The sequence below is a fragment of the Phyllobates terribilis genome, unplaced genomic scaffold, assembly GCF_046119375.1.
Source record: "Phyllobates terribilis strain yellow unplaced genomic scaffold, ASM4611937v1 Scaffold_7__3_contigs__length_470593459, whole genome shotgun sequence".
Classification (NCBI taxonomy): Eukaryota; Metazoa; Chordata; class Amphibia; order Anura; family Dendrobatidae; genus Phyllobates; species Phyllobates terribilis.
The window spans coordinates 61,393,850-61,420,921 of NW_027362767.1; the positions used below are offsets into that span (position 1 = coordinate 61,393,850).

General features: G+C 43.6%; 1 protein-coding gene across 1 annotated transcript in view; it reads left to right on the forward strand.

Annotated features, from left to right (window-relative positions):
* Positions 1-27,072, forward strand: part of ADSS1 (adenylosuccinate synthase 1) — a 96,972-nt gene that overhangs the window by 2,408 nt on the left and 67,492 nt on the right. Inside the window, exon 2 of the mRNA XM_073637510.1 lies at positions 21,162-21,264. Coding sequence (XP_073493611.1) covers positions 21,162-21,264 — 103 coding nt within the window. The remainder of the gene's footprint in view (positions 1-21,161; positions 21,265-27,072) is intronic.

Below are 27,072 nucleotides of genomic sequence, written 5' to 3' on the forward strand. Positions count from 1 at the left end.
GCAGCTCCCTCAAAAGAGACACAGATTTGGATTCTACATGATTTCGGGCTAATGGTATCGGCCCTGACTGGAAAGATTCATGTCTGCTCCATTGACCATCAGAGAGCCCATGGATACATTTGGGGAGACCAGGTTGGGACAATGAAGTCACCTGGCCCCATGGATATGTTGTTTGGGATTGCCAGAAGGGACCCAACGGTCACCTGGAATCCATGGAGACGTTCAGAGAAGCCAGATTGAGACCCCCCAGTCATCTGGCCCCCATGGAAACTCTTGGAGAGGCCAGGTTGGGACCCTCGGATCTCCTGGCCTTGTACCTCGAAGGACTGCTAGCTTCCTAAGCTTGTCACTACCTTCTCTCTGTGGAGGCCCGCCAGAAGCAGGGAGCCACTGGTTCAGGTAGTTGGCCCTGGAAGTCCCAAAGTCACAGGTTTTGTATCCCAGGCAGGCGGAGAGGAAGGGTGAGACTGTGTAATGTTGTACCATCTTGGATATATGCTGGGACTGTTTTGTGTTTATTGTCCGCTTTGTGGTTCAATAAAGTATTGCCACGCTGTTTTACCCTCATCCTTGTGTTGTCTGTGTAGCGTTACGCCCACGGAAGACCCCGGGTCTTCACAGTTGGCAATTAAGGAGATGGAAAATTGGCTTAAGAGTCGTGAAAAGGGGGTGGTGGACTAACACACATGTAATGGTACATTAATAGGGGCCCAATTTGGTCCTTGCTATCCCCTTGTTTCCATGTACACCACCGGTCCAAAATTATTTCCTGCAATGACCACGTTTTGCTACTCTACTCTCTCGCCAATTCTTGCACTTTAGATTCTATCACGATGGTCCCGAAATCGGCAAAATTTTACTGCAAAAAAAGTAATAATTTTTCCATAGTTTGATCATTGTCTGGTCTGCACTATATATATATATATATATATATATATATATATATATATATATATATATAATATAATATATGCCAGGTTTGGGGGGCCAGGTGAATTTGCCCATGTGCCCAGCTTTTATTTTTCTAGGGCAGACTTGGAATTCCAAGCAGTGATCTGATGGTTGATGTGGGCAACAAAGCTCCATTTTTCTCTGAGTCTTGTCAAATATTTCCAATGGCGCCCGCACAATGCTACCAAATAGTGCCCAACTCAAATGCTGAAGTGACATAATTAGAAGCTTGTGGGGCACAATGCAAAATCTCCAACAGGGTCCCCAATGATCACAGGTCTTATCACATTGACCAAAGGGACCTTTTGGGCACCTGAGGCTCCAAGGTGCTAATGCAAGACCTGCAGTGATTACAACCCTGCATGCCCTGCATGATGAGAAGTACCGGGGTCCATTAATTCTATCCAATAATGGAGGTATCATTTGCTTAACCACAAAACTACAGTAAGGTGAAATAGTAAAAAATCAGATAACAATTTTTTAGTCTTGAATTTTTTTTATCATAATTAGAGATGAGCGTTGTTCTACTCGAACTGTTCGCCAATCTCAAATTCGAGCTGTTTTGGGCGGTGTTCGAGCCGGTCGGCGAACACGAACAATTTGAGAAAAATTCGGCTGTTCGAGGTTATGTTCGATAACTGTTCGTGCACCAAAATCATAACTGGATTTTTTCTCAGTAATGATGAAAATTAATGTTAATACGCAGTTTGAGTGTACAGCGGGGTGGGGGGAGGGGCAGGGGATGGATCTCTGCAGGAACAATGAAGATCTCCATTTTTTTTTCTCTTTCCCGCATTTGCAGTGGGGAGGTGCAATCTGTCAGCCTATCAGCAGCGCACACACGGAGCGAAGTGCTTTTTTTCACACAAGAAAGGGCATGTGTGATTGGCAGTGTATGTCACATGTCCTTGCCCTATAAGACCAAGCCATTTTCCCCGTCGCCACCATTTTCTCACTGCTGCAGCTGCGTGTTAGACGGCACCGCTGTTGCTGTGTGCGCTATACCTTGTTAATTTCAAGCCAATTTTCGCACAAATATACAGATAGCTTGGGAGTAGGGAATAGTTGTGATTGCAGTCCTTTTAAGGACTAGGTTACAGCATTTCCTACGACTTTTATCAGGTAGGTCTGTGCTCTTAAATAGATAGATTGTGGGAGTAAACACTAATTGTAATTGGAGTCCTTTTCAGGACTAGGTTACATCAGTTCCTATCAGTTTTTGCCAGGCAGGTCTGTGCCAGTGCTGTGCAAGTTTTTTTCACAGCATTTGGCTGAATCTAGCAAAGCTAATCCTTTTTGGCCTATTGCAGAGTGTGTTAGTCAGTGGAGTAGCCTATCTGTGTTGCAAGATATACCACCTGTGTATAGAATACCAATTTTTTTACTGCACCTAGTGAAGTAAAATCTTTTGGGCATAGCATCATTCTATTAGTCCATCTATACTGACCTCCATCAGGTTGCAAATTGAATATAATTTTTTTCTGCATCTAGCTCTGAAAAAATATTTGGGCTTCTAGCGGTGTGTGGGACTTGGTCTATTAGTCCATCTATACTGACCTCCATCAGGTTGCAAATTAAAAATAATTTTTTTCTGCATCTAGCTCTGAAAAAATATTTGGGCTTCTAGCAGTGTGTGGGACTTGGTCTATTAGTCCATCTATACTGACCTCCATCAGGTTGCAAATTAAAAATAATTTTTTTCTTCATTTATCTCTGAAAAAATATTTGGGCTTCTAGCAGTGTGTGGGACTTGGTCTATTAGTCCATCTATACTGACCTCCATCAGGTTGCAAATTAAAAATAATTTTTTTCTGCATCTAGCTCTGAAAAAATATTTGGGCTTCTAGCAGTGTGTGAGACTTGGTCTATTAGTCCATCTATACTGACCTCCATCAGGTTGCAAATTGAATAAAAAAAATTTCTGCATCTAGCTCTGAAAAAATATTTGGGCTTCTAGCGGTGTGTGGGACTTGGTCTATTAGTCCATCTATACTGACCTCCATCAGGTTGTAAATTCAAAATAATTTTTTTCTGCATCTAACCCAGCCAATAGTTTTGGCCTAATACCACAGTTTGGCCACTCAGCTCTGCTCGGTTACCATCCATTGTTTTTTTGTGCAAACAACTCCAGAGTTGTGAATTAGTTAACCACCAAAATGAGTGGAAAAAGGCCTGCTGCTGGTGGAAAGGGGAATAGGCGTGTTGGGAAGGGGAAAAAAGGTTGTGTCCGTGGGGTAGGTGCAGAAGAAAGACCATCTTCCAGCCAAACTAAAATGTCTACTTCTTTTAGCGGACAATGTGATAAGATCCCTTTCTTACGGCCACGCCAATCGCTACAAATTCCAGATGAGGCACAAAAACAGCAGGTGCTTCAACGGATATCAAGTGCTCCTTTAAGTGGGCTCTCCTCCACATCAACTTCAACATCACAAATACTCCAGTCCTCAAAGGTGTCACCCAAATCGCACTTGCTTCCTCACAGCTCCCAAATCTCCAGCTGCCCGTCTGAGTATGAGGTAGAACAGATGGTTGAGTCTGCAGAGCTGTTTACTCATACTATAGCCTGGGAATCAGAGGTCGACTCCAGCGCTTCTGTGAATCCAGACGAGGAAATGATCTGCACTGATGCCCAGAATCTTTATGAGTCGGATCCAGGACCAGACGCAGAAGGTTCTGACCATAATGTAGACCCTCATTCCCAAACTGTAACTCCTGTTGGTGGAGACAATGAGGAAGACGATGATAAGACTCAAATACCTGATTGGAGCGACAGCTTTAGTTTTTTGTCAGGGCAGGAACAGGTTGGCTCTGAGGACGACGGGTGTGATAACGCACAGGGTGATGATGATGAGGTCGGAGATCCCACTTACTGTCAACCCACAGTCAGCCAAGAGATGAGGTCAGCAGAGGAGGTGGAGGAAGTAGAGGAGGAGGAGTTGTATGCGGAAGGGCTAACATCTGCAAGGTCCAGACGGTCGGCAGCACCAGGGCGGCAGGCATGTGAGGGTGGGGGAGATGATTTTACCAGGGCGCATGGTAGCAGCCAAACTAGTGAGGAAGGTGCAGGAGCCCAGGAAGAAGTGGAGGACGAACTGATGGAAGACTCATCAGATGAGGGAGACCTTGATCACATTTCTGTTGTGCGAGGTTGGGGGGAGAGGACAGAGGAAGGAAGCATGATTGTTACCTCGCCACCAACACAACAGGGACTTGGTGCTCCTGGATGCGCAACACACATGAGTGCCTTCTTGCTGCACTACCTGCAACATGACCCTCGAATTGTGAGAATTAGAAATAATCCTGACTACTGGGTTGCCACACTGTTAGATCCCCGGTACAAAAGTAAATTTGCAGAAATTATTCCTGCCATAGAAAGGGATGCACGCATGCAGGAGTATCAGCAGAGACTGTTGCAGAATCTTACATGTGCTTTTCCACAAAATACCAGTGGTGCACGTAGTGAATCTCACAGTTCCAACTTGCCAACCGTGGGACCGTCAAGTGTTCAGCACTCAAACCGTAACAGAACCACAGTATCTGCTGGTAACATCAATTTTGCGGAATCATTTCACCACTTTTTTAGCCCATCCTTTGCAAGGCCACAGGAGACAAGAAGTCTGACACATAGTCAACGCCTAGAGACGATGGTACAGGAGTATCTCCAAGTAAACATTGAAGCCACGACTGTGTCACTGGACCCTTGCTCTTTTTGGGCTTCCAATCTGGATAAATGGCCGGAGCTAGCCACTTACGCCTTGGAGATCTTGTCATGCCCCGCAGCCAGCGTTCTGTCTGAACGTGTGTTCAGCGCTGCTGGTGGTGTGCTGACAGATAAGCGCACGCGGCTCTCCACTGATAATGTAGACAGACTCACGTTCATAAAGATGAACAAATCATGGATCCGAAACGACTTTTCTACCCCTGTGTCATCCTGGGGAGAGTAAAAGCTTGATGATTGGTTAAAATCACCCTACCAACTGTTTTAAGCTTTCAAATTACTAATCATGTTTATCTGTATCTTGACTGGAAAATAATTTGGGCTTTGTAGCAGTGTGCAGCACTGATCCTATTAGGCCATCTATAATAAGCTTCACCAGATTTAAAATTAAAAATAATTTTTAGCTGCATCTAGCCCGGAAAATAATTTTGGGGCTCCGAGATGCGCAAGACACATAAGTGCCTTCTTGCTGCACTACCTGCAGCATGACCCTCATATTGTCAGAATTCGAAGTAATCATGACTACTGGGTTGCCACACTCTTAGATCCCCCAAACTTTTCGATCAACCTTTTCATTTTAATAAAGACCAAAAAAATGGTCATTTTTGAAATTATAAGCATTAGCAGGTTGTTAGAAACTGAAATCAAACAGTTTTCAACTCAAAACTTTATTCTAGGTGACGTTACATTTTCACATAGGACCCCTTGTTCGAAAGGAGCTTCTGAACTCTCTCGTCCATTGAATTTGTCAGGTTTTGGATGGTTTCTGCTTCAATTGTTTTGCATGAGGACAGAATACCCTCCCAGAGCTGTTGCTTAGATGTGAACTGCCTCCCGCCATCATAGACACTCCTTTTAATGATGCTCCAAAGGTTCTGAATGGGGTAGAGGTCAGGGGAGCATGGGGGTCACACCATAAGTTTGTCCCCTTTTATGCCCATATCAGCCAGAGATGCAGATGTTTTATGTGCAGCATGAGATGGTGCATTATCATGCAGAAAAATGATCTTGCTGTGAAATACACGGTTCTTCTTCTTGAACCATGGCAGGAAGTGCTGTTTGAGAAAATCCACATACATTATGGAGTTCATCTTTAGCGCCTTCAGGGATCCTAAAGGGGCCGACAATCTCTCTCCCCATGATTCCAGCCCAAAACATTACTCCACCTCCTCCTTGTTGGCGCTGTAGCCGTGTTTGCGTGGGGTGTCCATCAACCAGCCATCCTCCACTCCATTCATCTGGACCATCGAGCGCTGCACGGCACTCATCCGTGAACAAAACTGTTTTGAAATCAGTCTTCATGTAATGTTTGGCCCACTGGAGCCGTTTCTGCTTGTGTGAAGTGGATAGAGGAGGTCGACAGGATGGCGTATGCACAGCTGCAAACCTCTGAAGGACCCTGCATCTTGTTGTTCGGGGGACGTTGGAGGCACAAGCAGCTTCAAAAACTTGTCTGCTGCTATGACAAGGCTTTTTTGCCGCTGCTCTTTCAACCTGACGTAATTGCCTGTAGGAAAGAGTCCTCAATTTGCCCTTATCAGCACGCACACGTGTGTACTGTGAATCAGCTACATACTTCTTGATTGCCAAGACACTTCATCCTGATCATCGCACAATGTTGATTGTAGTCATGCCTTGACCTAAACACTCCACTATTTGTTGCTTCTCAGCAGCCGACACATCCTTTTTCTTTCCCATTTTGGCAGAAAATGTAGGCTGCTTAATAATGTGAGAGAGCCTTCTTAAGTAGTCTTGCCTTTCATTGGACACACCTGCCAAACTAATTAGCACAGGTGTCTGCAATTGCTTACAGTGATATAAAGAGCCCTGACACACATCACCATCAATGAGTTTAACTGACAAACAAACAAATTCTTCCCTTATCACTCCTAAACACTTTTTGCATAATAATTTGGAACGCGGTGTACATGTGCTTTTCCACAAAACACCAGTGGTTCACGTAGTGAATCTTACAGTTCTAACTTGCCAACCGTGGTCTGTATGGAATTGTTCAATAAAGGGCCCAAAATTAAGATAACATAGATGGGAGAGGTCTCTATGAATAGGAATTCCTAAGTATTTGATACCCTGTGAGGGCCAGGCAAAGGGAAAGTTGGACTGGATGGAATCCTGTATGGATTTGGGGAGGGAGACATCGAGGGCCTCAGACTTCGCTGCATTGATTTTAAAATTTTACCATGTAACAAAGTGATCTATTTCAGCCATAACAGCAGGGATGGATATATGTGATTGAGTGATATATACTAGGACATCATCAGCAAATAGAGAGCACTTGTACTCGGTGCCTCCCACCTCAATCCACCTAATATTGGGGTTATGGCGAATTGATGAGAGCAGGTGCTCCGTCACTAGGATGTATAAGAGAGGGGACAGAGGACATCCCTGCCTTGTCCCATTGGTGATTGTGAAAGGTGATGAAAATGTTCTGACGCACCCCCTGGGCCTTGGGACACCCGGAGCCGGACCCTTTTTGGTGGATGCTGATGGTTGTAGTCTTCGTGGCGGCGATCCGGTTCCGTGGCTCAGGGCGGTCAAACCAGTGGCGGAACTATTTATGTGGTTTTGATGTTTAAATGTCCGACTACGCCACCCGTGGATTGCGGTCAGAGTGAACCGCCGCTACAGGGCAGACCGCTAAGGCTGGTGTTGTGGGTGCAGCAGAGCGTAGCATAACTCCCCACGGGAGGAGTATAGCCTCAGGGCAGTGTATGCGGAGGATGGGGGTGATGGTGCAGGGCAGCAGCAGTAACGACACGGAGTCAGTGATGCAGTTCAGGGCCTTTACTCACAGTTCTTATTATCCAGACCACGTCTGCAGGTAACGGCTGCCCACGTCGTACTGTGCTCACCAGGTGAGGGGCTCAGACAACTCCCAGATAACTTTGGAGCGCTTCACAGGACCCCCTTTGTGTGTCCTTTGTCTGGCCTTTCTTACCAACACTTCTGTCCGGCTGCCTCGGGCCTCCTCTTGGTAAACTTGGCGCCAGTTTCCCTGACCCTATGTGGTGCCTTCCTAGCGGGTGGAGCAAGGGGCTGCGCCACATAAAATGTCAGAGCCTCCGGTTTCTAGCTGAGGGTCGTTTCCTGCCTCCACTAGTTCGGGGACCGGTCTCCCCCTTTGGCCTGACCCCTCCACGCAGGTGGATTCGGGCGTGCGGTGGCGACTCGCCCGTCCGCACCCCTGGGATCCCTTCATTCCTCGTTCCTGGAGCCTTCTCCACTCCTCTTCCTTCCTTCTCCCTCTTGCAGGCCTGGGCCTCTGTTACTAGGCCCGCCTCCGGAGCAGAGCTCATGCAGAGCCCCTGCTCCCTGCCACTTCTGCTCAGACTTCTCTGCACTGAACTAAGATGGTGCCCACCTTTTATACTCCCTTCTCAATGCACCCAGGAACTGCTTCCTCCCTGCTCCTGCACTGCAGGGTTCCCCTTCCTCAGTGTTCCCTCCCCCCACTCCAGCCAGGGACAGGGACTGTCGAGCCCATCTCAGGGGCATATTGGTCGCCCTGCCCCACGGCAATGTGGTGTAATGCATGCAGGTGTCGGGTCCTGATCCACACTCCATCCTTATCTGAGAGTGAGATATCACACCTCTGGGTGAGGTGCAATACGTCTGTAGCAACCGAGCCCTCGGTGCTACAGTTCCATTTATCTTCAGCCTAGGTGACGTATTGTGATACAGGGCCGTGATTTTGGCTATAAAAGGGTCCCCTAGACCCCTACCCCAAGCTTTTTAAGAGAATCATATATGGCGTGCCAGGAGACTCTATGGAATGCTTTCTCAGCATCCAACGAGAGTATCTACTTACAAATTTTTAACTGCATCTAGCCCAGGAAATACTTTGTGCCTAGTAGCAGTGTCTGCTAGTCAGCGGATTATCCCGGCTGTTAAGCAAGCTACACCACCTGTAGTTTGGACACTTAATTTTTTCAAAGGAAATGCTTCGGGACCACGGGATACTTAGTGAAGAGCATCAGGAGGCACCCCAAGGCATAGGGGCTGGGACTGGCACTAGGATGCCTTGCGGTGGACAGCCGAGCTCGATCCTTATAAAAGCTTTTTAACTGCAGCAGCTTTAGTGGACGCTACTGGAGCTGGAATTACGCGGCTGCTGGCATGAGACTTGCCCTCCAATAGATCCTTGTAAATGGATTTAAAGTGTATTCATTCAAATTAGAGGGACAATTTAAATTAAAAAGCTTAGAGCTGCCTCCACCACAGGGGGGCTCTCTCGACCCACCAGCGGACAGGCACCAGTATTGGGAGAGGGGGGCTGGCCGTCAGGGTTCACCGCGGCTCTGGCACAAACCCGGCGACACGGAGGTGGCACGGGCAGGAGCGGACTGGCCGTCTCGGCTTCTCACTTTTTGGATTTTAGAAGGGCATGACATGCCTATATCTGTGTCTCCCCCTCCTTTTACTCCTCCACCTCTTTTCTTTTCGCATGACTATATGTACTTGTCACTTTTCCATGTGTTAGTTGTGTCTTCTGAGCAGTTTGTCAGCTTTTGGACACCTTTGAAGGTGTTTTCTATGTGTTTCTATGTGTTTTTGTTTGCCTGCCATTGGTTTTAACGGTGTTCGAAGGTGTTCGACGAACAGTTCGAAGAACAGTTCGGCGAACACACGGGTGTTCGACGAACCGAACCGAACTCGAACACTACGGGGGTGGCTCAACACTAATCATAATGACTGCTTCTTATTTATACCTGTCTAGACGCCCTGGCAGAGCACAGGGAGACTCATAGGTGGCACCATGCCATCTGTCTGTGCGTATTGGAAGAATTGCTAAGAATAATTTTAGTGTTTGTGTGCAGACATTTTCCAAGTGGAGAAAACATAGGAAACATGTAAGTGATCCTCCAGTTTGATCACTAAATCTACCAGGTTCTCGGACTAGAACAGGTCCGGCCCCGGAAAAAAAACATATTTAGAGATTGATAGTAATCAATATCAATGTATAGAAATAGCAATCTTCCTATTTTGGGATCATGATGGTTGTCAAGGGGCAGAAATTTCATAGCCCCTGGATTTACACTGCCGATGTCCTGTCCATGAAGAAGACGATAGGGCCTCCTGGGCATGGGGGTGTATTCTGGTGATGCTCAGTTGCCGGCACTGGGAGTAGACTGGTAAATGAGGTTGCCAGCACTCTCCATGCCACTGCAGCTGCTATTTTGGATAGTGAGAAAGGGGCACCAGAACTTGTAAATTGTGCCAGCAGGATTTAAATGGGGGGGCACCAACTTTGTTAGGAATGCAGTCGTTTTTGTGTTTGGGGTGGAGGGTCTCTTGCAATAACTGAATTGTGGTCGCCTTTAGCCACCACCTTTAGCTTCCTGAGACATTTACAGCCCATCACACATCCGACAATCCCGATCTGAGTGTGAGGTCTGGACCACATCAGATTTTTTATAAAAAGAAATTAATAATATCCTAGCAATTTTCATTCACATTGGCCATTGGGGCTTTTTAAAATACTACTTCCTGTTCTTTCAGAAAGAGTTTTCAGCTGGCTCATTATTATGAAAGGCAGGATTATAATGATAGATAACACCTCTATATACAGTAGATAACATAGGATCCTCCATTCACAGTAGATGATGTCACAGCTCACCTCCTCCCCCTACTGTACAATGACTGATAACACCTCTATACACAGTAGATAACACAGGATCCTCCATTCACAATAGGTGATGTCACAGCTCACCTCCTCCCCTCCTGTAAAATGACTGATAACACTTCTATATACAGCAAATAACACAGGATCCACCATTCACAATAGGTGATGTCACAGCTCACCTCCTCCTGTACAATGACTGATAACACTTCTATATACAGTAGATAACACAGGATCCACCATTCACAATAGCTGATGTCACAGCTCACCTCCTCCTGTACAATGACTGATAACACTTCTATATACAGTAGATAACACAGGATCCATCATTCACAATAGGTGATGTCACAGCTGACCTGCTTCCCTCCCTTTACAAATACCTTTGCACACACTCATTAGACACTTTGCTACAAATGATAGGGTCGAGATCCGACCATTGAGGCTAATGTACATGAGCTGTTTTATGAAACAAAAAGTAGTTTGAGTCTAAAAAAAAATAGGGGCCTGTCTGAAGATTGTTAGATTTCTATTTTTTATTTTTAATATATGTAAAAAAAAAAACGGCAAACATGAAAAAATACAGGTAAGACAAAAAACCTGATATAATCAATAGGTAATTTTGTGATGATCGCTTCCCTCTAAAGGTGCGTTAGGGAATACTTCTAGGAAATGTCCTAAGCGTCTCATAGGTGGGGGTTCCCAGCTATTGATGGTGGGGGTCCTGCATTACTCATTGTTCCAACCTAACCCCAATGTGCTGGTTGAAAAGCTTGGATGTTCAGTTAGAACAAGGTTACCTACAATCATTTTTTAACTAAAAAAGTGGAGATAAATGCTGAAACCCAAAAAGTCACAACATTAATGGCTGTCTGTCCTCTGCCATTATTTCAGCGTCAGTTCATTCCTGGGCATAATGTTGTGTAATCGGAGTCAGACTTTTTGTTGGGGTCATTGTGCTTGACATATAACCAGTCTCTCATGACTCAGCTCTTTAGCTGGCTTGGCACTGAGCTGGGTAAAGGGAAAAGGTAAAGGGAAAAGGGAAAAGGTAAAGGGTAAAGATTGCCCAGTATTCACACCATGCCATGCTCCGGTTCTTTTTATACATAACTTTCAGTAAATCTGTTTATAAACAAGAAAAATAATACAAAAGTATCAGAGAAACATTCATTATTGAAGAAGAAAGCAAAAGACTAAAACTGATGAGTATGCTTCCATTGACAGTTTTGGAACTTGATCTAGGTTCACATTTTCAAAGCAATACCCAGATTATCTAATGAGTGCAAATCAATGCCTAACAAGGCAACATCTACACTGGGTAATCGAGTGGTGTGCCACTGTAAGGAGATGGACATACTGACCACGTTCCCCCTTGAAGACACGAGTATTGTGGTGTGTAATGTGAATTGAGATATGCATTATTGGTGATAATTTTGTGTTCTGACCGATAGTAGGGAGAGTTAGGGTTAATGTTTGGGACTAGCCCAAAGTGGGAGGAGCTATGGTGAAGGGAAAGAGACTGTTTCCTGTCAGGACGTTAGATAGGGCACAGAAGAAGACCTAAGGTGCGTCAGAAGCAGACCTAAGGTCAGGAAAGTAAGCTGTGCCGCATGACGTGGGTGTCCCGAAGCGAGATGAGACTGAGGTAGTGGTTAGAGTGATCCGGAGTAAAGAGAAAGAAAAACTGCCAAAAGGATAGAGTGGTCAACCATAGACTGGTCCTGGGAGAGGACGCCTAGCAGTACGGCCTTGAGTTTATAACTCAGAAATATAACAGGCCAGGATGAGACAGAGAAGGTGAGTTGAAGAAGGTGAGACGCGGGAGTTCCAAGGCTTCAGTTGCAGGGAAGCTAAGTAGCGGCCATATTGGCAAACTAGTTCCCTTGAGGGGAAACAAGATGCGGAACTGCGGGTTGAGAAGAGGACTCTCACTAACTGCACTGCTGAGCTGGTTTGTGGTGAAGGAAGGTGAAATAGTGGAGACAGAGACCAAGTGAGTTAAGAGAAAGGAACTGAGACTGTGTCTGAAAATGCTCTGTATTGTGAAGGAAACATTCATCAAGTTGTGTACTCGATACCTACGGTATATAATCCCCACCAAGCTATCGTTCAGTAAAAAGGTTTTTTTTGGCTGGCGGTCTTCCTCACTGAACTGTTCAACATCTGGTCCTGGCCAACCCAAGCCTTGTGGTCTGCAAGGGTATAGTGCCCCATAGCACAAGTCTACACACCCAGCCAGGACCTCCAACTTCATGTAACGGGCCGGGACCTAAGAGACGAGTACCTTGCCCATGGCTTCCGCCCCACACCCTGTTACACCACTCTTAGGCTGGGCATCATGATGAGCAAATATCTGTACAGCTATTGGTGACCACTCAAGACATTTTTACCAGCTGTTTTCAGACTAGTCAGGTGTCTTCATTGCTTGCAGAAGTATATGGCCACCCAGAAAGCAAGGGGAACTTAGGACTCAACAGCCTTAATGCAGCCTTATATGTTCCCAAGACTAGATTAGTGCTTCACCAGAGATGTCAAGTGGTTTAGACAGGACGCTCCTGCAGTTTTCCTACTGCATGTGATGTGCATACTGCTGCGCAGTGCGCAGTCTCCAGCCTTTCCTGTGCAGTGTTTGTGGTTTTCCTACTTTCTGCTTCCAGTGTGATTTATACATCTGTAGCTTTAATGGTAATAGTTTGGCAAGGCATCTTATTATCACAACTACTGCTTGACCGTTTTATTTCTGCTATCAAAATGCCAGACAAATGTTAGATTCTTCTCTTCTGTATTGAAACTTGGGGGTGATATGGTGGAAAAAGAATGACAGAACACATGTATATACAGTATGTTAGAGTTGATTTTTAAAGTTACTATTTTTTTTTCATTGCTCCGTCTCTTTAAAAGGAATGCTTACAAAGGCTAGTAGTGTGCCGTGTGGTACAAGCATTGTCTAGATATATTGTAAAGTGAGCAAAAGTGACGTAAAATCACTGCCTCAATTAATATATAAGATTTATTCAAGGCCACCTTGACTTTAATGAAACTTGATTGAATAATACTGTAAGTATTACGATTTTTTGTTGTTCTTTTGCTAGTGTTTATTTGAGTCTTTAAAGTTTGGAATTATACTCCACATGAAAGGATCTCCTGACCTAAAAATACATATGGCTGAGTCCTGAAGATGTGGTAATTAAAGAAGAGCTTACGGCCTGGGCTCTTAAAACGACAGGTGTCGGATGAGACTTCCATTCCTTAGTTTGTATCAATTGTATATAGGAAGATCTTTTTGTTTTTATGTCATAGGTTGGACTGACAGGACATGGCAAAGCTTCCTACGTGTCATCCCAGCAGCATCTGCAAGAATTTATGTTATGTAATTGCACTGAATCCTCCATGCATCATCTCTGGACTTCCTTCCAATGGTGAACCCATATGACCTTGATGACCTTGTGTTCAGACACAGTTTTCCAAAGGCAACAATTTGTGTTTGTACAAATTTACACAACATAGAGGTAGCTCATACAGCCTTCGGGGAGTCCATGGAAATGGAGGCTCTAATTCAGATTATCCCTATCCCTTTTTTCTATGGGCTGCACAAAGCACTCCTTTTCCTCATTTGCAGTAAGATTGACAAACAAGGATGAAATAACCACATGGCAATAACACCCTTCTCTCCTAAAAATGATTGTAGAGTGTGAGTGTCACTGGGATATCGCGACAGAGAGGGGCCAGAAGATTGCGGCGTTTGGTTACACAAACTCCTGCACTGATTAGAACTGCTTCACCATCCTATTAAATAGTGCAAATTTCCTTGCTGTCATGGCAAGGGTTAATCAGTTCAGTCGATCTCCTGGAGCGCTCCATCCTGAATTGCCTCAGCTGTTCTGTGTTGGCCACTCCCCTCTGGTATATATGCTTGACACCTGCACTTGGGAGTTGCCAGTGATAGCGCTACTTCCTGGCTTGGTGGTGAAGGAGAAAGGTCAGTGTTTGGAGTTGGCGGTTGGAGAGTTTTTCTGGAGATTGCTGTTTGGAGTTGGTTTGCGTGTTTCTTCTTATCCTCTCACATTTGGTTTGTGCCTCCTATTCCTCCCATGTTTCCCACTCTGTTGTTTTGTGAGTGTATTTGTATGATTGTAGTTTTCTTTTATCCCTGTCTGTCTGGTTAGTGTTTTCCTATACACTTCTGCCCTACACCCTCCTAGGTGGGGGAGGCATCAGATAAGGGTTAAGTTAGAAGCATAGCTAGGTATGAGAACCCGGCGTCTCCACCTTCAGGAGTAATACGGGGAACAGGGATAGACTAGGGCGCCCCTAGTTCAAAGGACCAGGTAGGTGCCCAAAGTCTCTTGACACTGTGACAGTGAGGTTGGATGACCTGTCTAATGATGCTGAGGGGGAAGTGGCACCTGTACCCTTTTGCTTGGAAAGGCACTAATATATATGGAAGGTAGTGGGGGCTCTGTAAAGCTCCTAATACACTTTAGGTTTGTCGGTTGGCAGGTATCTTCACCAAATCTCCCATACACAGAACGTTCAGTTGGCCAAGAGCTCCTGTATTCTCCTTGAGAGAGCAGCTGCCAGATATCTCTTGAGGTGCCTTATCTCAAAGACAACAAGAGGTCAGTAGTCTGAAATTGGATCCACAGGATCCTTCTACCCCTCAACATCATCTATTTGGGGAGTCAGGAGGCCCCCATACATATTATACTGTTGGCTGATCCCGTCACTATCGGCCAGATTCGCCGGCATTATTTTAATGTCTATTATGGGGTCTTTACAGATTTGGCTTCAGGACTCAAAATCTTCAGGTTAAAGTTCTGCTGGAGTAGTCAATACTCGAGAGCATAGGATGAGAAACCTGAGTGTACTAGTGAGTTACAATTGGATACGATTACTTTCATTTTTTGTAGCATGCACTTTTCCAAGGTGACGTATTTAGCTTTGTACTTGATATAGTTAAGACTTCATTTCAAACACCCTAGCAAAAACCTAATGGAGCCAATCTGTTCCGTTGGGTCTTCATTTGTGACCGTCATATGATGGGATCCATTTCTCATATACATTCTGTTTTTCAGTTTATAACACAAGTGTGAAGCTAGCCAAATTTGCTTTAGCCCAAACAATGTTCCAAAGATTCAACTGGTTCTGTATCTAAGAATAATAGTCCTAGTTAAAGAAGCTGTCCAGAAAGTCATGGATATTTATTTCAGTTCGCAGGCTGTGTTGGGTATTGCAGCTCAGCGATCTTCACTTCAGTGGAGCTGAGGACAGGTGTAGTAGTGTCTTCGGAAGAGAGCCGCCATGTTTCCTAATTTTGGAAAATCAATTTAATGCAAAATTAACCTCTAGTCCACATCTTGTAGAAGATTTTTTGCTCCATGGAAATGAGATTCCATATGTGATTCGAATGACTTGCGATCAGCTCCGAGGAAGCATCCTTCTACTGTCCATCTCTTTAGGTTTTATCAAGACGGCATATATTCCAAGCAAATATTCCACAAAAGAAAAGTGATTCAAGCCAGTGAAGAGCTGTCTAACTGAAGGTCTTGAACTATTTTTGTTATACCCAGGTATCCTTGAAGTATCCAGGAAGTCTTCTTTAAGGACAAGAGCAAGACTCACCAAACATGGGTTCCGATGCTGGACATTTCCTTTGTGTTCTTCCTTCTTCATTATTACCCTATGGTCCATAACCTCCTGGTATTGACTTTAAAAGGTAGCACTAAATAAAAAGGTCTGTATCTTTGAAACTGGATGGCGTCATTTTTAAAAAATAAAAACTGAATACCCAGGGCAGCAGCGGGAATAAAATAAGGGCAAAAACTGGAAGACCTGGAGACAGTAGGTACAGAAGGGTAGGTTTCAACAGCTTGGACCTTTGTGATTGTGTATTCTTTCGAATGACCACTACTATTTCAGGTCATCCATGGCAGGAAGGTCAATAGTTGGCAATTGAGTTAAGTTCTCTGATTCTGAAGGAAAGTGACCAGACATTATAAAGAACTTGAAAAGTTTGTCTTATGGGATTGTCAAAGAGTCAAGACTCCCTTTCAAAGGCTAGAAGATGACAAGATTAGTCTTCTTTTTCCTTCGTCATCAAGACAACCTGTTTTTTTAAAGGGCCTTTATATGGACATCATATCTACGAGTCAGTGAAGAGCAGCTTGGTAAGAGGCGCAGCCATCTTGGCCATTCATGTATTATCATTTGGCCATTCATTTACATGGGTGAAAGGTGGCCACTTTCAGAGTAAAACATACCTGGTGGAATTATGGATCAAGTGTCTGATTCATGCTGCCTGTGGTTTCGGTGGGATAATTCAGATTTCAGGTTCACTTTAAGCTTCCACTGTATTTAATAAGTGAAGGAATTGTAAACTTTCAGGCTTCCCATTCCTCTGGATAGTGAGTATGAAACTTCATACCAGTCTAGCCAAATGTGAAAGCTATTTAAAGCTACAACTGAGGGTATCCTAGAGGTCAGGGCAGCAATCCGCAAAATAAAAATACAGTAGGAGAAGGTCAGGTTTTACATTACATGAGCTGTTCTAGAATGGAAAGTTATATCCTCCTGGCTAGTAAAATCTGCACCGTAATTGCACAATCACCATATTTTATTCAGATTTTATGTAAATGTTATGCCAATTTCATGGAGGCTTTCTAGCCCAATGGATAAATATTACAATCCTATGTCACTCTGATAATGAAGACCATAGCATATTACAGAGTGATCAACGTGCATGCACATTTTCACCCTCTGTGAGTAACTGCAGCTGCATCCCCCTCCTCTCCTCACTTTTCAAACTGTAATTGAGTAACTGCAGCTGCATCCACCTCCTCTCCTCACTTTTCAAACTGTAATTGAGTAACTGCAGCTGCATCCCCCTTCTCTCCTCACTTTTCAAACTGTAATTGAGTAACTGCAGCTGCATCCCCCTTCTCTCCTCACTTTTCAAACTGTAATTGAGTAACTGCAGCTGCATCCCCCTTCTCTCCTCACTTTTCAAACTGTAATTGAGTAACTGCAGCTGCATCCCCCTTCTCTCCTCACTTTTCAAACTGTAATTGAGTAACTGCAGCTGCATCCCCCTTCTCTCCTCACTTTTCAAACTGTAATTGAGTAACTGCAGCTGCATTCCCCTTCTCTCCTCACTTTTCAAACTGTAATTGAGTAACTGCAGCTGCATCCCCCTTCTCTCCTCACTTTTCAAACTGTAATTGAGTAACTGCAGCTGCATTCCCCTTCTCTCCTCACATTTCAAACTGTAATTGAGTAACTGCAGCTGCATCTCCCTTCTCTCCTCACTTTTCAAACTGTAATTGAGTAACTGCAGCTGCATCCCCCTTCTCTCCTCACTTTTCAAACTGTAATTGAGTAACTGCAGCTGCATCCCCCTTCTCTCCTCACTTTTCAAACTGTAATTGAGTAACTGCAGCTGCATTCCCCTTCTCTCCTCACTTTTCAAACTGTAATTGAGTAACTGCAGCTGCATCCCCCCTTCTCTCCTCACTTTTCAAACTGTAATTGAGTAACTGCAGCTGCATCCCCCCTTCTCTCCTCACTTTTCAAACTGTAATTGAGTAACTGCAGCTGCATCTCCCTTCTCTCCTCACTTTTCAAACTGTAATTGAGTAACTGCAGCTGCATCCCCCTTCTCTCCTCACTTTTCAAACTGTAATTGAGTAACTGCAGCTGCATCCCCCTTCTCTCCTCACTTTTCAAACTGTAATTGAGTAACTGCAGCTGCATTCCCCTTCTCTCCTCACTTTTCAAACTGTAATTGAGTAACTGCAGCTGCATCCCCCCTTCTCTCCTCACTTTTCAAACTGTAATTGAGTAACTGCAGCTGCATCCCCCCTTCTCTCCTCACTTTTCAAACTGTAATTGAGTAACTGCAGCTGCATCCTTTTCCTCTCCTCTTTTCAAACTGTGAGTGAGAAGCTGCAGCTGTATCCCAATCCACTCTTCTCTTCTCACTCAGTGAATGATGAACTGCAGCTGAATCCCCCTTCTCTACTTACTTTTCAGTCAAAGAGTAATGGCAGCTGAACCCCCTCCTCTTTTCTTTCCTCTCCTCTTTTTTAATCAGTGAATGAAAAACTGCAGATATATCCTCCTTCTCTCCATAATTTTCAAACATTCAGTGACTAACTGCTGCTGCATCCCCCTCCTCACCTCTTTTCAAACTGTGAGTGAGAAGCTGCAGCTGTATCTCAATCATCTTCTCTCTGTTCACTCAGTGAATGAGGAACTGCATCTACATCCTCCTTCTCTCTTTAATTTTCAGTCAAGGAGTAACTGCAGCTGCATCCCCCTCCTCTCCTCTCTTATCACACAATTAATGGGTAACTGTAACTGCACCCCTCTCCTCTCTTTCCACGCAATCAATGAGTAACTACAGCTGCATCCCCCTCCTCTCCTCTCTTTTCACACATTCATTGAGTAACTACAGCTGCATCCCCCTTCTCTCCTCTCTTTTAAAACATTCATTGAGTAACTATAGCTTTGTTCCTCTCATCTCTCCTCTTTTTGAATCAGTGAATGAAAAACTGCAGCTGCATCCCTCTTCTCTCTTTTTGAATAATCAATGAGCAACTGCAGCTGCATCCCCCTCCTCTCCTCGCTTTATGTAATATATCCATTTGCTGTGTAATCTGTGACCGGTTTACCTGGAATCCTCTACATAAGGCAAAGTAGCATAGTATGATGCCACCAGTTGTTCTAATTGATATGTAGAGATCTCAGTAAATGTTATCTGCCGACTAATATAAGTCCGGCAATTATTACAGGTCAAGGTTTAAGTGTTAGGGAACTATTTTAGGATTCTCAGACATGAGAGTCATTTCTAAAGGCCAGAAGAATGGCACAGCATCACACAGCCGATCCGCACTGATGACCACAGCATGTCAAGACTGTATGAAAATGCCGGATCATGGCCCTGCAAAATCAGCAGAGACAGTGAGGGGAAGGGAACCAACAGGGCTACTAAAAAATGCACAAATATTGTTTGGGAACACTACAGTGGTGTGAAAAAAAGTTTTTCCCCCCTTCCTAATTTCCTATTCCTTTCCATGTTTGTCACACTTAAATGTTTCAGATCACAAATCAAATCTAAATATTAAACACAGATAATACAAGTAATCACAAAATGCAGTTTTTAAATGAAGGTCTTTATTATTAAGAGAGAAAGAAATCCAAACCTACAGGGCCCTGTGTGAAAAAGTGATTGCCTCCTAAACCTAATAACTGGTTGGGCTGCCCTTAGCAGCAACAACTGCAATCAAGCGTTTACGATAACAGGCAGTGAGTCTTTTACAACCCTATGGAGGAATTTTGGCCACTCATCTTTGCAAAATTGTTGCAATTCAGCCACATTGGAGCATTAACCGCCTTTTTAACGTCATGCCACAGCATCTCAATCAGATTAAGGTCTGGACATTGACTAGGTCACTCCAAAGTCATAATTTTGTTTTTCTTAAGCCATTCAGAGGTGGACTTGCTGGTGTTTTTTTTGTTTCATTGTCCTGCTGCATAACCCAAGTACACTACAGCTTGACATCACAAACAGATGGCCGGATATTCTCCTTCAGGATTTTTTGGTAGACAGCAGAATTCATGGTTCCATTTACCACAGCAAGTCATCCAGGTCCTGGTGCAGCAAAACAGCCCAAGTCCATCACACTACCACCACCATATTTTATTGATGGTATGATGTTCCTTTTCTGAAATGCTATGTTACTTCGATGCCAGATGTAATGGGAGATAAACTTTCCAAAAAGTTCAACTTTTGTCTCGCCAGTCCACAGAGTATTCTCCCAAAGGTCTTGGCGATCATCAAGATATTTTCTGGCAAAACTGAGACGAGCCTTTATGTTCTTTTTTGCTCAGCAGTGGTTTTCGTCTTGGAACTCTGCCATACATGCCATTTTTTCCTAGTCTCTTTCTTATGGTGGAGTCATGAACACTGACCTTAACTGAGGCAAGTGAGGCCTGCAGTTCTTTGGATGTTGTTGTGCGGTCTTTTGTGAGGTCTTGGATGACTCATCGCTGTGCTCTTGGGGTCATTTTGGTCGGCCGGCCACTCCTGGGATGGTTCACCACTGTTCCATGTTTTCGCCATTTGTGTATAATGGCTCTCACTGTGGTTCGCTGGAGTCCCAAAGCTTTAGAAATGGCTTTATAACCTTTTCCAGACTGATAGATCTCAAATACTTTGTTTCTCATTTGTTCCTGAATTGCTTTGGATCGCAGCATGACGTGTTGCTTTCGAGGATCTTTTGGTCTACTTCACTTTGTCAGACACTTCCTATTTAAGTGATCTCTTGATTGAGAACAGGTGTGGCAGTAATCAGGCCTGTGTGTAGCTGGGAAAAATGAACTCAGCTTCCCAAAGATGTGATAAACCACAGCTAATTTATGTTTTAAAGGGGGTGGAATCACTTTTTCACACAGAGCCCTGTAGGTTTGGATTTCTTTTTCCCTTAATCATAAAGACCTTAATTTAAAAACTGCATTTTGTGGTTACTTGCGTTATCTTTGTCTAATATTTAAATTTGTTTTGTGATCTGAAACATTTAAGTGTGAGAAACATGCAAAAGAATAAGAAATCAGGGAGGGGGTAAACACTTTTTCACACCGCTGTACATCATTTTCCTTATGGCTTCCCACCTACCCATCTCCACCCAGGATACAGCCAGTATGCAGTGCTTACTCTGTGGCTCAGTACAGTCACAGGGAAGTGTGATTTTTCACATTGTGTGTAAATGTGTATATATATATATATATATATATATATATATATATATATAATCCTTATAGTAATTTGTCACTGATATATGGTTTTCTTATCTTCAGGGAGGAAACAATGCAGGACATACGGTTGTGGTAGAAGGAAAGGAATATGATTTCCATCTCTTTCCCAGTGGCATTATTAATCCCAAAGCAATTTCCTTTATCGGTAAGTGCTTTCCTATAGTATATGAGATCTAATGAAAAAAAAAGTGATTTTTAAAGGGAATCTGGACACATCAAATAGAGCAAATGTACCGATGACATCATAAAAGACCAAGCACACTGGGATTTACATATCTAAACAGGAGTTAAACCATAGACCGATCCAAAGAATCATGTGCAGAAGGGCAGACATCCCATTGGTGCAACCAGGGCCCCGAGAGGTCAGGGGCCACTACCATCTCCAAAGCAGGTGGAATTGTGCATTATGATGAGCTATTGAACTGCTGAGGGGCCATGTATTGTTCTTCTGTCTGTGTCCGCCAGTGATGTGCAGTATATGACGGTGATTGTTGAATGCCTAAATAAATCCCTTTTGCTATCATGACATCTAGTGGTGAAATAAAAGAATAGCACAGATTCATACTTAGTCCTGTTACTTTTTTCGAGTAGGTATCAAACAAAGCCACACATACTACTATTAGGGCTCACGCAGACTTTCCGACTTCTGAGCACGGACTGCAATGCACGGACTGACCCCAATGTCACAGCTTCATATATGTCTATGAGCAGGAGCCGGAACACAGACAGAAGGGACCACTGTGCAAGAACAATACATGGGCCCTTTGCAGTCCAATAGCTCCTCATAATGCACAGTTCCACCAGATTTGGAGGTGGACGTTGCCTCCTTTCAGGTTGTACCAATGCTATGTCCGCCCGTGTCTATGAGGCTGTGACGCTCAGGTCAGGAGACCCCTGGCCAGTCCGTGCATTGCAGTCCAGGCTTGGACCAATTTACACAGATTTCTCCATAAGCCCTTACTTTTGTAGACATTTACTCTGAAAGAGAAAAAAATCCATCCAAAAAGTTACGTCTTGGTCAGTTTTCAAGTTTAAAAAAAGTTTGTAAGAAAAGTTTAAACTTTATTCAGCTTCGTTATATCAGGGGGATTTCTTAACTGGTCATTTCAGCTTTTCTGGAAGACCATAAAATGGATTATTCTACACTGTTATATCATCATACAATTTCTAATTAATATAATAGTACAGTAGCCTAATAATACTACCATATAAAACTACCATAGGTGTCCTACACAATGCTGTCATTCCATGCCAACATAAAATTGTTATTCAGTCTCCAAATAACACCGCCATACAGTGCCTGAATAATGAAGGAGTAAATGGTAAAATCCCTGGAACTCCTAGGGATTCTGTCCTTAAAGGATCATCAGGAATTGATCTATTGTTTAAATCAGGTTTTTGTGTTACATGTATTGTTAAAAACATTTGGCAGTGAGGTTTTTTTCATATCACGATCTTTATTAAAAAAAACAATTGGAGCTCTTGCAATTTTCACACTGGCCATTGGGGCATTTTTAGACTCTTACTTCCTGTCCTTCAGGAAGAATTTTCAGCACACTCCTTATCAGCAGAGACAGTATGACAGTGACAAGTAGCACCTCTATATACAGCTGATCACACAGGAACCACCAATCACAATAGGCGATGTCACAGCTCACCCCCCCCCCTCCTGTATAATGACTGATAACACCTCTATATACGGTAGATAACACAGGATCCACCATTCACAATAGGTGATGTCACAGCTCACCTCCTCCTCCTCCTGTACAATGACTAATAACTCCTCTATATACAGTAGATAACACAAGATCCATCATTCACAATAGATGTCACAGCTCACCTCCTCCTCCTGTACAATGACTAATAACTCCTCTATATACAGTAGATAACACAAGATCCATCATTCACAATAGATGTCACAGCTCACCTCCTCCTCCTGTACAATGACTGATAACACCTCTATATACAGTAGATATCACAGGATCCACCATTCACAATAGGTGATGTCACAGCTCACCTACTCCTCCTATACAATGACTTTTGCACACGCTCATTAGATGCTTCAATAAAAATAGATAATGTCAGAGTCAGCTCATTGCTTCTAATGTACATGTGTTGTTTCCTGAGGGATTAAGAGTCTAAACTAGTCCCAGTGACCTATTCTATTTTTTTTAATACAGATTGTGATATATAAAAGAAAAAAAAATTGGCAAAAAGATTTAAAAAATACATGTAACACAAAAATCTGATTTAAACAATAGATGATTTTATGATGATCATTTCTCTTTGATGGTCTTCAAGATTGAAAATGGGACTCTGGGCAATTTACCAGTATGCTGCACCCAAAAAACCTGCCTCATTTGGTACAATGGCGTATTACAAATTGCAGGAAAGACCATGAACACTTCTACTTTCCAGAGAATTTCTGCAGACTTGAACCCTTTTCTGGACAACCCTTTTAAGTACTGGAGAATAGCGCAGTGGCACCCCGTGCAGTGACGCGCGTTCTACTGGCTTCGGCTTTACCTTCACAACGCGAATGCACCGGATACCGCTGGGTTCTTCTTCAGTAATTTACACGTCGTGTTCATTGTTTAATAAGGTCTGTGTGAACATAGTGCTAAAATAAAAACTAAAGGGGCACACTTGTAGCGCTCTTTTCTCTAGAGTAAGTTCACAGTGGACTGTCATATGCTGTCGTTTTTTTATAATGCAAAATTCACAATGAAATATGTACCACATCTAGTGATTTTAATTGTGGATATCGTTGCGGAAAAGCTGCAGATTTTGATACATTTTTTTCACAGCATGTGGATTACAGTTTGTACAGTCCTGTCCTGGTATGGTAAAACATTGCAGATTTCCTACTGTCACCATGTTCTGAAGTGCAAAACCGCTGTTTTTTTTCCGATGCGTTTTTTCTGCATTTGTCCGCACCAAAGTACTCAATATCAATCTGTTCTGAATTCTGCATTTTTGCTGCATTCCTTTAATGCATTTTCCCCTTTTTTTATGCATTGGTGCAAATTTGAAGTGGGTCTTTTTGTGCATTTTTTAGTGCAGAAAAGCTGGGCTTCTGCACTTTGAGGGGTTGTTCAGGACTTTAACATTGATGGCCTATCCTTAGGATTGCTCATCAATGTCTGATCAGTGGGGGTGCGAGACCCGGCACCCCTCTGATCAGCTGCCCCTATTGATTTGAATATGAGTTGGATGTGCAGTACCCGGACTCGGCCATTATACAGTCAACGAAGCTGCGCTGTGCAGTTCCATAACTGAGCAGTTCTGGCCGCCACCAACACCAGAGACAGCTGTTCAGTGGAGGTGCTGGGTCTCGCACCCACACTGACAGTGGCATAACTAGAGTCTGATGGGCCCCCCCCATCCTGAATAAATTATATACGCGCCCTCCATCATGGTATATATTCCCTCATTCTGGTATCTGTCCCCTGTTTTGACTCTGTTCTATAATGTATAGAAAAAAAATAAACCATTATACTCACCAGGGGCGTACATAGAAGTCATGGGGCCCCATAGCAGAAGTATAATGCACCCCATAGTCCTCAATATAGTATAATGCATCCCCCATAGTCATCCATATAATATAATGCATCCCATAGTCCTCCATATAGTATACTGCATCCCATAGTCCTTCATATAGCAAAGTGCACCCCCTATAGGCCTCCATATAGTATAATGCATCCCATAGTCCTCCATATAGTATACTGCACAGACCATAGTCATCCATGTAGCATAATGCACAGCCCATAGTCATTACTGTAGTATAATGCACAGCCCATAGTCATCCATGCAGTATAATGCACAGCCCATAGTCCTGCATATAGTATAATGCATCCCCCATAGTCGTTCATATAGTATAATGCACCCCCCATAGGCCTCCTTATAGTATAATGCACCCCCCATAGGCCTCCATATAGTATAATGCACCCCCCCATAGTCCTCCATATAGTATAATGCATCCCATAGTACTCCATATAATATACTGAACAGCCCATAGTCTTACATAAAGTATAATACACAGCCCATAGTCATCCATGTAGTATAATGCACCTCATAGTCATCCATGTAGTATAATGCACGGTCCATAGTCCTCCATAAAGTATAATGCACAGCTCATAGTCATCCATAAAGTATAATGCACAGCCCATAGTCATCCATGTAGTATAATGCACCTCATAGTCATCCATATAGTATAATGCACAGTGCATAGTCATCCATGTAGTATAATGCACCTCATAGTCATCCATGTAGTATAATGCACGGCCCATAGTCCTACATAAAGTATAGTGCACAGCTCATAGTCATCCATATAGTATAATGCACAGACCATAATCATCCATGTAGTATAATGCAACTCATAGTCATCCATTTAGTATAATTCACAGTCAGTAGACCTCCATAAAGTACAATGCACAGCTCATAGTCATCCATGTAGCATAATGCACAGCCCATAGTCATCCCTGTAGTATAATGCTCCTCATAGTCATCCATGTAGTATAATGCACGGTCCATAGTCCTCCTTAAAGTATAGTGCACAGCTCATAGTCATCCATGTAGTATAATGCACAGCCCATAGTCCACCATAAAATATAATACACAGCCCAAAGTCATCCATGTAGTATAATGCACAGCCCATAGTCATCCCTGTAGTATAGTGCACCTAATAGTCATTCATGTAGTATAATGCACGGCCCATAGTCCTCCATAAAGTATAGTGCACGGCTCCTAGTCACCCATACAGTATAATGCACAGCCCATAGTCATCCCTGTAGTATAGTGCACCTAATAGTCATCCATGTAGTATAATGCACAGCTCATAGTCATCCATATAGTATAATACACAGCCCAAAGTCATCCATGTAGTATAATGCACAGGACGCACATCCAGTTTATGTTTCTGCTGGCGTCGGCGGGCCCCTGACATTGATCAGACATTGATGACCTATACTAAGGATAGGCCATCAATGTTAAATTCCTGGATAACCCCTTTAAAAAAACACAACTGCATTTTTTACATGTGTTTTTCAGGCTCCTCATAGAAGTCTATAGGGAAAAAAAACACACCAAAAAATGTGCAGCTCAACAGCGTCTTTATACGCACAGTGGGCAGGTGTTTTCTTGAAATCACATCCACTTTGTTTGAACTGTTAAATACAGCAGAATTGCTGCACAAAAAAGCAAAAAAATTCACACCAAATACCAATTAATGTGCAATTACCCTAATAGTTGGCAGCAAAGAGTGAGGTCAGCACTTTACTGTACATCGGCTCAGTTATCTCATTCTAGGCTCAGTCTTTGCTACTGACCATTTACAGTCTTATAAATAATAGAATAGATCAATACTTTCCAGCTGGAGACTTACAGGGACGTAAAGGTGGGCTAGCACCACTGCCGTAATGTGGACATAGTGGCTACCTATAGACTCCTATAAAGAAGCTGACAACAGATGGGTGGGATCAGTGACATACATAGAAATCACAGGGCCCCATAGCAAAGGTCATAATTGCCCCCCCCCCCCATTCCCACTACACACAACCTAAAAAAATATTCGACAAAGTAGGAAGGCTCATACCTCCTAACCTTTAAATTAGGAAGAGGGACATCTTTTGCGACATGTACACAGTAATGATGGCAATACTGAAGCCCCACGTTCTGACCAACTGCAAGACCCATTTCATGGCCATTATAGAATATGATGCCCTCAAAAATCCCCCCCTCCACACACACAGCATGATACCCCCACAGTGAACCCTCCCCCAGAATTTGATACGAAAGTCACCCCCCACATGCACAGTATGATGACCCCTCAGTGCCTCCAGCAAAGTATGATGCTGCCACAGTGACCCCAAACACAGTATAACATCCCCATAGTATGATGCCACTAATGTTCCCCCCACAGTCCCACACTTACAGTATGATGCCCATAAAGTCA